Below are 10,017 nucleotides of genomic sequence, written 5' to 3' on the forward strand. Positions count from 1 at the left end.
TATACATACGCTTATAAGAAATGCATTTGAGTAGGCAAGACTATTAATTAACCGCAAATGGTCTGTGGGAGTCCCCCCCGTTTATAGACCCCGGCTTTCAGTTCTGAATCTATTCCTCCCACCTTATCGATACTAAATCATGGACCCAATTTTACTAAACTCAGCGTATGAGATCACCGTTATAACCGAATGAAAAATGCTGTGGACTTTGTATTAATTTCGAGATTAAGCGTTGTAATTTTTGGTATCAAGGTGCATTTAAAGATTTCGAAGCTCAGCTGACCACTCAAGTGGTGTCAAAACTCGGATTTTCGGCTGGTATAACGTATATAGCCTGTGCTCAGCTATTTAAATGCCCTATAAGCGAACGATTAGCAAAGAATTCCTTTAACCAGAGCGGATAATGCGATACAACTAGGTCTGGTGTGAAAAAGGTGAAAAGGTCTAGGGAACGTGAAGTTATGATAGTATCTCATTTATTACCACCACCAATAAATAAACGGGATCGACCTCATTTATGGCAGATGAAATCAGTGCACCCAACACTTGACAAGTTAACGAATTGCTGGGGTTTAATCAACCTGATCAATGGAGTCAACAGTAAGTGACTCGGAGCTATATAATTTAAGAAGAAGCAAACATATAGAGATCTAAAGATCCGAAAAATCCCGCATTAAGTAGAAGGCAGCCGAAGGCCTAGTACCCTCGGAACGATTTCCATCGATTGTCGACATGGAATGGCGTGGTAGGGACTGACGGCGGATACTCGTATCCGCAGATCACACGGATCGAACTGATGTAATACCCGTACCCGTCCCAACCCGTGGCTGTGTGTGGCTATGTGGATACGGCGGGTACGGATATGCTGGACTCAACAGACCTGTACCTACCCGATCCGTCAAACGCGGGTTTGATGCCGGGTACAATGTCTGAAATAATGAGCCTGTATAGTACCAAAAACAATATTATACATGCCTGAACCTCCCTGCCTTTACCAAGTTTGAATTCCTGTACTGATCCCCTATGTACAACCATATCGGCCCCTCTTTCAAACTACCTCCTCACCTGTTAGCAAAGCAGAAGCCTTGCAGGCCAGCGCATTAATTCAACACTTGGGTAATGTATCGAAAGCCTTAAATTGATCTATCCTCGGAAGAATGGCACTCGACATCTTGAGTGCGCCGTGTGAGTCAAGCCTTTGAACTAAAAATACCAATTGGACTCATTATTTTGAATTCGTAAAGCCTCCTCACTCGACGTTGAGCGAGCATTCCTAGGAGGGAGATTGGCTCTTAATTACCGCCAACATTGCACAAGTGTAGCTACGTTTCGCGCGAAGGTGAATGTTGGGTCCTAGTACGGCACACCTTTGTTAGCTGAAACTTGAGGCGTGTACGAAATGATTGAAGAAAGGGGTGCCACCAAGCCTGAGCCACTGGACCGAAGCGCATGGATAGTCTGGGTGGATACTTGAATGTTAAGGATTATATTGCGTCTGTCTTTCCTATCAGTACTCTCTTCAAAGTTTACAACCCATAGCAATCTCACTATGTTGTTGCCTTATGTGGTATAATAAATTCAGCTGTTTGATTACACACAGAACTGCGGGTCAATCCGTGAGGACCCATCAAGATGATTTACCCACGGATAGCATACCCGCGGGTCCCAGTACCCAACCTGCACCAATCCGGCACTGACTAATCGATCACGGGTCTTGCGGTTATTGGTGCGGATACGTGCGGATCGTATCCGTTTCCTTCCTTATGGCGTGGTCGATGGCGCAACTGTTAGCATTGTCCCAGTTAGGCATGCATGTAAGGCTGGTTTTTTTAGGTAGTACACAGATACCATTGGATCCATAGATTCATTCGTGGGAAGGAGCATTTTTGGAGCTAAACATCATAATCAACATCGATTATTTTCTATAAGCGGCCTATTTTAATTGAGGCAGCGTTGGAGCCATGGCTGTGATTGACACGAAAGCATACAGAAACGAATATATTACCTCATTCAGTTTCGCTCGTCCTGCGGCGCTTAACTCTCACGCCATTAACGTTATGCGCAGTCGACCCAGCATTGATAACCTTTCTGATTGATGTCGTAAGATATGAAATAGCGGTCAAGACACCATATGGATCATTCTCATTCTTGGTTTTAGAAGCATTACACGGTAAGCAATAACTTATTATTTAGCCACAAGGCTGTGCTTAGCACACACCTGAGAAAACAACAGGCAAACCGATAATACTTAGAAAGGAGTCAAACGAGAGTTTTGCTCTCGCTCGTCAGGAATGAACAAGACAACTAACTCTTGTATTATGCCCATCCACGTTTGAGACTTGTGTTCACATATGTCAGCACAATAGGTGTACACCGTAAATGAATCCATCACGGAACCTGCCGTAATACTTGTATCTTTCGACTTTGCGCGCCATCACACCCCTCCTGGCTAACGTGAGCCAAGCCGGGCATTACCTCACACGACGCCTGTCCCCCTAAACCTGTATTGCAAACCAGCCTTATTCAAGGGTATATAAACTTCGAGAATCGAATCAAGTGAGCTTGTGAACCCCTTGGACCTTCAAGTTCCTCGAACTCATTATGACTATTGTACCCGGAAGATATCGAATTAAGAACCACGCATCGTGGACCACTCTTGACGAGAGTGGAGGCGGAGGGGGAGCGATCTCCGGCTGGACGCAAAATGACGGAGATAACCAGCACGTAAGCATATGTAGCCTCTTTTTAAAGATTCATGTATGAATAATTTGACTTCCATAGTGGGATGTCAACATCGGAGAGGACGGCACTTATACTATCCGGAATGCTGCTTCGGGATCATCGCTATTTGCGGACGGAGCTTATGATGGGAGCAAGGTTTCCGCGTCGGGAGCGAGTTGGCTGGCATGTTGAGCAGCACGACGAGGGATGGGCTTAGTAGGTATACACACATCCGATTGATGCAATCTCTCAAATGCGCTGGTCTAGCATCATTTACCCCGGAAGCGGTCACGTTGTCGATCTTGATAACGGCAATGCAGAGGATGGAACATCAGTACGTGAAGCCCCGCAAAACTCCTAACGTATAATGACCCGGTGTTTATTGAATAAATTATCATAGGTCAATCTATGGGGGAGGAATGACGAGTCAAAGCAGCAGCAATGGTTTTTCGAAGGCCTGTAACGAGCACATCCCAAATTACTTGACGGATGGACACGATTAGCTGTAAATTTCCAATTGAACCCCTTTGCATAACACGATCATGATCACACGGCCGTCGCTGATAAATCGCTGGCGAGGCTTGTATTACTATATCAGAACAGTCAGAAATGGTGAGACCGCAGCGAGGAAGCTGCTCCACGAAGAGTTAGGTTAACCCAACACCGTGAACCCCACAAAGTACAGAAAATCCACATGACGTCCAGATTTTGTCAGGCATTCTCACCTAGAAATGCGAAATGAGTAGCCCAACGGCGCGCACGGATGAGCCCGGAATGTGAATTCATGAAGATCCTGGTCGGATTTCGCCAGCACTATGCATATAATGCGCCTAGAAAATCCGAATTTTGGGGGGTCGACCGTGAAAGTTAGTTTCGATCAGTGTCATCCTGGCCACTGAGACACGTAACGATGGACGTTCCATGTTTTCCACTACCTTTTATAATCATTAAATTCGCTTGGTGTGTCACGGGATGTTGGTGATAGTTTTAGCATCCGCAATTGTAAACCACTCATCTCAGTCTCAAATAGGAAGGAGGCCGCCTTTGCTGCACGTTATCTGGCAAGTGCCGATTGGAAAACAAGACTGGATTGACAGCATATTATGTCTTCAATCCAACTGCATGTATTGTCGGTTTGTTGCTCAACTGGCCACGCCTATTACATGGAACGTTGTTAGACGTTTACTGCACCAAAAAGTCTGCAAAAAGGCGCACCTTTGTATTCTTTTACAGCCGGTCTTGCTATATCATTTCTCTGATGAAAGCGGGGTTCTGGGCGAGTCTCCGGTATAATATGGTTTAATACCCGGAGCAAATGGATTCATAAAGCTACGTGAAGATAGAAGCACCGAATATAATGTGGGATCAAGCCACTCTATCTTCGAATATGAAAATTCTCCGTGCATTTTGAAAACGTTCGAGGGCTAATTTTGGGTTGTGACTATAAAATTAGGGACGTTGCTATAGCTCTTGCCGGTTTAAATGCTGCCGATTGACCAATTACATTAAATATGACAGCCGGTGTCTGTTATTCACTGCTGATGTTCGTCTTCTTATTTGTTGAGATTTATTAGAGCAATGAATTGTTAACATCAAGTGAATGAGACGCGTTAACGACTGTAATACTGTAAATAAACAGCGAACTTCCGTCATTGTATAAGGTTGAGTCGGAAGAGTTGGAATACATGGTGATACATAATCCAGTTAATAATACAACAATACGGGTAGCAAGAACAAACTAGGAACGAATAACACAAGTCGGTAGCCCAGGTGGTGTGGGAGGCGTTTTACTATTCCCACGATGAGTATTCCTATACTCGTTCCAAAAACCACCAAAACTCACCTATCGTCACTCTTGTCCCATCGCGAATAATCATAACCAACATGTGGGCGGTATTCTCGAGGATGGGCAGAAACAGGTGGTCTCGTTATAGGGTAGGGGTTATAGGCCATGGTGGGGAAGTGTGCGCCTTCAATGACGTCGCTTACGTCTTTTGAACGTCGTCTCCTCCGGATGAGGTACAGACCGCCAAAGACGACCAGCAGAAATCCGAAAAATCCTCCGAGGGCGCTGGCCACAACGATTGGGATCACTAGTTGACTTTTAATAAGGACATCTGGGTAGGATAGTTATTGGGACGTACTGGGCTTGAGACTGGTATGCTCCGCCACCGAGATAGGAGAACTTGGCTCGACGAGAGCATCCGAAGTAGTCGACGGCCTCTCGGCACAAGCCAATCCTACAACTTGAAAGACGAGCGCAACATAAAGGGGCAGCGCCATGAGGGGGAAGACGAGAGTATCATACCAGGGGGAACCGTTCATTTGGCAGCCCAGTTAAGTATTCTCGCGGTCTGACGTTATGACATGCGGCTTGGGCTTCCGAGCGCCGGTTGGACTTGGTTCCTAGAGTTAGGAACTTGGCTTCTTTGCACTTCCATATAGAGAAGGTAGGCGGGATCTTCTGGCTTGGTTCGGGACCGAACAGAGATGCCCACGCGAGTAACCCTTTGTCCGAAAATCAGGAAATAAACATGTCTTGACCTTGTGCCTAGACTATTTCCCCTGGCCAAGTCCAAGTGTCCGCAAAAGACCCGCTCACTACTATTCGAGTTCAAATGCATGAAATCGAGAGGGAATTATCAAGAATTTGCAACTCCGAGCACGACTCCGATAGCGAAAAATGATAAATTAAAATTGAAGCACGGGAACAAGCGAGCCAAGGCAAAGACTGACATGGGCAGGGCGCGATGTCACCTCTTCTTCTGCTTGCTGCGTATCGAGCGCGGTTGATCGGGGTCGAGGTCAACATCGAGTGCAGGCCTATGACACAATTGCAAGTGATCGAAGACCCCACGTGACCATGATGTCACCTATGACCTCTTCCAACTAGTCTTCTGTATAAATGTTCGTCGTTTGGGGTCTTGAATGCAACTCTCTACTCGCTCGCTATGGCGTACCAGGTCGGGCAGGGCTACAGGTACGAGATATACTATCACTGAAACTAATCATAACCCGTGGTTGACATTGGTATTTCAGCGAACATAATCCAATTCCAACGATCCAACGTTATGAAGCGGACGTAAGGGCACGAGAAGACTCGATGTCTCCTGAGCCAATGTCACCTTCTCGCTTCTCTTACGACTCGAACAAGGATCTGCCAAGGACTCCCCCGGACGAGGAGCCTGCAAGTGCTCCCAACGAGGCAGGCGTCGGCCACATGGATGGCGCTCATTCAGGCGAAGGTGTCCCTGTTGGCGAAGAAGACCATGTCAAAAAGTCTGAAAAACAAGCTGTTATGGATCGTATGCAAGGTCCAAAGGAGAAGCCTACCGACAAGGTTGCAAAGAAACGTGGAACTCGAACAGTGAAAGATCCCACCACGGGACAAATGGTAACTATCAAAGATGCCGACTTCAAAGGTATGTTTGAATCTGCGCTCGATGCTAGACTACTCACTTCGCTTCAGATTACCCAAACCAATCCGAGCTCGACCCCATGGGCGAAGAAGGTGGTCCAGCCACTCAGCCAGTTGGTGGACGCGATTTCAAGTCTCATATCCCAAAGCAGCTTCGAACTAACAAGACAGCGCCAAATCCTGCTCGTCCTGGTAACATTTCCTTACAGCCTTATCCCCCCAGCACTCCTCCCCACATGGCGAATGTTCTAGCCAAGTTTGACCACCTTCAAATCGGTAAGACCATGTTCGTCTCATATAAGATATGTACTAATTATCGTATTAGCTATTGTTGTATCGGGTATCATTCTCTGGTTCTTCAATGCCTTTGGTCGAGGATTCTTCGGTTTCATGTTCGCTCGACGCTTATCGGCGCTTCTACGTTTGGTCTCGCAACTCTTGCATCGCTTTCCCAGCGCTCTCTCGAGAAGGAAATTGAACGCGTGCGTCTAGATATGCACCGTCAACGAGGCGAAAAGTTCTCTCCCCCAACTCCGGAAAGTGTCGAGTGGCTCAATGCATTTATCAAGACCATTTGGGGCTTGATTAATCCCGAGATGTTCGTCAGCGTCGCCGATATGATCGAGGATATTATGCAGGTGAGTGATTATAACTGTTGGATTTATCAGAGGAATAACTGGCTCCCGTAGCAATCCCTTCCTGGTTTCGTCGACGCTGTGAGGATTTCCGACATTGGCCAAGGCACCAACCCATTCCGTATCGTTTCTATGCGTGCGCTCCCGGATCAGCCTGGAGATAAAGAGTATGTCATTCTGCTTTTCACCGATCAGCTTGGCAATGACGAACATTTCTAGGTACCCTCGTGAGGAATGGATCGATCAAGGCACCAATGAGCTCATGGATCGCGCTGAAGCCGAGCGCAAGGCTGGACGAGATGCCGACCAGGCCGGAGACTATGTCAACTTTGAAGTTGCGTTTGCGTACGCTGCTCTCCCGGGCCAAGGTGGTGATTTGAGGAGCAAAAACATCCAGTAAGTAACCGCTCTACGTCATTCCTGTGATGTGTAGCTGATTTGATGTCCCTGAAGCTTGTTGATCGAGTTCTTCCTGGGACTATACGACTGGTTGCATATTCCTATCCCGATCTGGATCCAGGTTGAAAATATTGTTGGGACAGTTCGGTTGAGGATTCAGTTTATTCCCGAGCCGCCATTCGTCCGTAATGTGAGTGGTCTTTACCTATGTCAGCCAAAGGTAGATTCTAACTTTTTGTGTAATAGCTGACTTTCACTCTCATGGGTGTTCCTGGAGTCGAAGTCTCTGCTATCCCAATGAGCAAGGTTTTGCCCAACGTTCTTGACTTGCCGTTGGTCGCGAGATTCGTCAAGATGGCCATTGCAGCCGGAGTACGTTTCTCAGGTATTTAACAATTTGGTTTCCCCCTAACGGCATCGTATTTAGACTGCTGAGTTTGTCGCTCCCAAGAGCATGACTCTGAATATACAAGAAATGTTGAGCGGCGCCGCGATTGGCGGTAGGTTATTTATATTACGATAGTACGAGGAAATTCTGACCAAGTTATTCTCATGCAGATACGCTTGCTGCGGGAGTGTTCCTCATTACGATCCACCACGCCGAGAATCTTTCTGCCCAAGACCGCAATGGACGCTCCGACCCATATATCGTACTAGCGTATGCCAAGGTAAGCGACCCCAATTGAAGCCCAAAGAAAATGCACTCACTACCGTTTTAAACTCAGTTCGGGAAGCCTCTTTACTCCACCCGGATAGTACTTGGAGACCTGAACCCAGTCTACGAAGAGACCGCCGCTCTCCTGTTAAGCCAAGACGAAATCAAGGCCGAGGAAGATCTTTCTGTGATGCTCTGGGATAGCGATAAGCGCAGCGCCGAGTACGTAGCATATGTCATCAACCCGGTTCACGGGGCTCACTTGTCCTGATTAGTGATCTTATCGGCCGCGTTCAAATTCCTGTTAAACAGCTCATGAGCAAGCCTAACGAGGTTATCCGTCGTACCGATAAACTTGTAGGATTCGAAGACGCTACTGATATGCAAGGCACACTGCAGTGAGTATCATATACGGCATCAATTATTAGCTCTGACCCCAAATTGCAAGTTGGTCCATTGGTTACTTCCCCAAGGTGCCACTCAACAAGGAGCTCGAACGTGCAGAAGAGAACCCACCACCACCTTCCAAGGTATATATCTAGACCGAGGCTGTATCTATGTGTATTCACTTATTCTCTAGACCGCGCCCGAAATGGAAATGCTCCCGAACGATAAAGCCCCTAATCCCGCTAGACGCGACCTTCCTCCACCTCCCCCAGACGTATCTCGCACTCCACCGGACCCAGCTTACCCATCTGGTATCCTCAAAGTGGTCATTCACCAGATCAACAATCTCGAGCGTCAGAACTTGTTTGGAACAACTGGCAAAGAGCGAGAAGGCCAGGCTGGGCAGGACACTGACGAGCCAAGCGAGCAGGGTAGCAACTTACCGAGTGGATATTGCGAGTTGATTGTTAACGATGATATGATCTACAAGACGTGAGCTCCTTTTCCAGTTATCCCCTGAGATGATTGAGCTAATCTCCATCTCTAGTCGAGTCAAACAATATACTACACAACCGTTCTTTGAGGCCGGGACAGAGACGTTTATTCGTGACTGGCAAAATACAGTCGTCCGAGTTGTGGTCCGTGATGCTAGGCTACGAGAGCGCGACCCCATTCTGGGCATTGTCAACCTGAATTTGAAAGATCTCCTCAAGGATGCGTCCGAGGTGACCAGGATGTTCTCGTTGCAGGAGGGTATAGGTTTCGGGTATGCTATTTTATCTCTACTGCCGTTGAAATCTTTACTGACAAAACCGTTGTAGTCGCATGAATATGTCTATTCTCTTCAAGGGTGTTGACGCCAAGCTTCCGCGCAACATGCTCGGCTGGGACACCGGCACTGTCGAGCTCCTTTCCGATATTACAATCACACCCGAACCCAATGCCAACGGTCGCATCCCATCGAAGCCAACTAGGCTCCGCGTCTCTACCACAGATAGTACTGAAGTCATTGCTCCTAAATCAGCTACACTCTCCGATGGAGTTGTCTCGTACAATATCGAGAAGCTCCGCCTCCCCGTATACAGCCGATACGCTTCGAGCTGTGTATTCGAGTTTGGTGGAGGAGGTATCATGGGCGGGGCCCCCGATGCCCTTGCGGTGCTTTGGCTGAAGGACCTTGTCGACGAGGAAGAGACTGATGTTCGCATCCCCGTAGTCATCGGGAAGGACCTGAGACAGTTGAGGCAGAACGTTTTGAATGAACAGACGAAGAAAACGCATGAATATGAGATTGTCGGTTGGCTGACGGTACGGATGAGATTGGATGAGGGTTTGGATGAGGTGAGTTATTATACTGGGACTCTGATCTTGGTTGACTAATAGGCTACGCAGGACCATGAAAAACATGCAGCTAGTCAAGCCCGTCGTCATGCTTTCGAAGCCTAGTGCGTTTCATGAGATTAGTATTTGGGGCAATGTTAACCATTTCAATTCTAGCGACCACGTCGAAGGCGAGGCCCTCATTGCAGAGCGAAATGCCCACTTTGCCGATGACGGTGTAATTGACAAGCGTGAAAAGAAGGAGCTTGATGCTGCTCACAAGCGACAGCTTCATAACCGTCAACGTGGCATCGCTGGATATAGGCCATATCGAACGGCCCAGTGGATGAAGCAGGGCATCAAGAGACGCCTTATGCCCAAGAAGAGTTCGTCAAAGCGTGAACGTGAGTATCTTGATTGATGACTGAATATATGCCAGGCTGACTGCGGTGATCATAGCTACTGTTAACTCGGAAGCTTAA

The 10,017-nt window shown here is 47.4% G+C and overlaps 3 protein-coding genes across 3 annotated transcripts; 2 read left to right on the plus strand and 1 right to left on the minus strand.

Annotated features, from left to right (window-relative positions):
* Window positions 1-2,601: 2,601 nt before the first annotated feature.
* RhiXN_07518 (ricin-type beta-trefoil lectin domain protein) lies at window positions 2,602-3,184 on the plus strand (the record flags this gene model as incomplete). Its single annotated transcript, XM_043327334.1, has 4 exons — window positions 2,602-2,724; window positions 2,782-2,877; window positions 2,942-3,055; window positions 3,122-3,184. The coding sequence occupies 4 exons, from the start codon at window positions 2,602-2,604 to the stop codon at window positions 3,182-3,184; spliced, it is 396 nt and encodes a 131-aa protein (XP_043185806.1).
* A 1,275-nt stretch (window positions 3,185-4,459) lies between these two features.
* Window positions 4,460-5,046, minus strand: RhiXN_07519 (uncharacterized protein; the record flags this gene model as incomplete). The annotated part of the gene is made up of 3 exons (XM_043327335.1): window positions 4,460-4,511; window positions 4,565-4,814; window positions 4,866-5,046. The coding sequence occupies 3 exons, from the start codon at window positions 5,044-5,046 to the stop codon at window positions 4,460-4,462; spliced, it is 483 nt and encodes a 160-aa protein (XP_043185807.1).
* A 626-nt stretch (window positions 5,047-5,672) lies between these two features.
* On the plus strand, window positions 5,673-10,017 carry RhiXN_07520 (C2 domain-containing protein; the record flags this gene model as incomplete). The annotated part of the gene is made up of 20 exons (XM_043327336.1): window positions 5,673-5,701; window positions 5,761-6,143; window positions 6,191-6,415; window positions 6,465-6,621; window positions 6,681-6,777; window positions 6,829-6,941; window positions 6,994-7,170; window positions 7,228-7,363; window positions 7,420-7,545; window positions 7,601-7,673; window positions 7,732-7,841; window positions 7,899-8,050; window positions 8,104-8,226; window positions 8,277-8,358; window positions 8,409-8,707; window positions 8,763-8,981; window positions 9,037-9,556; window positions 9,608-9,660; window positions 9,713-9,939; window positions 9,995-10,017. The coding sequence occupies 20 exons, from the start codon at window positions 5,673-5,675 to the stop codon at window positions 10,015-10,017; spliced, it is 3,324 nt and encodes a 1,107-aa protein (XP_043185808.1).

The sequence above is a fragment of the Rhizoctonia solani genome, chromosome 13 (assembly GCF_016906535.1).
Source record: "Rhizoctonia solani chromosome 13, complete sequence".
Taxonomy (NCBI): Eukaryota; Fungi; Basidiomycota; class Agaricomycetes; order Cantharellales; family Ceratobasidiaceae; genus Rhizoctonia; species Rhizoctonia solani.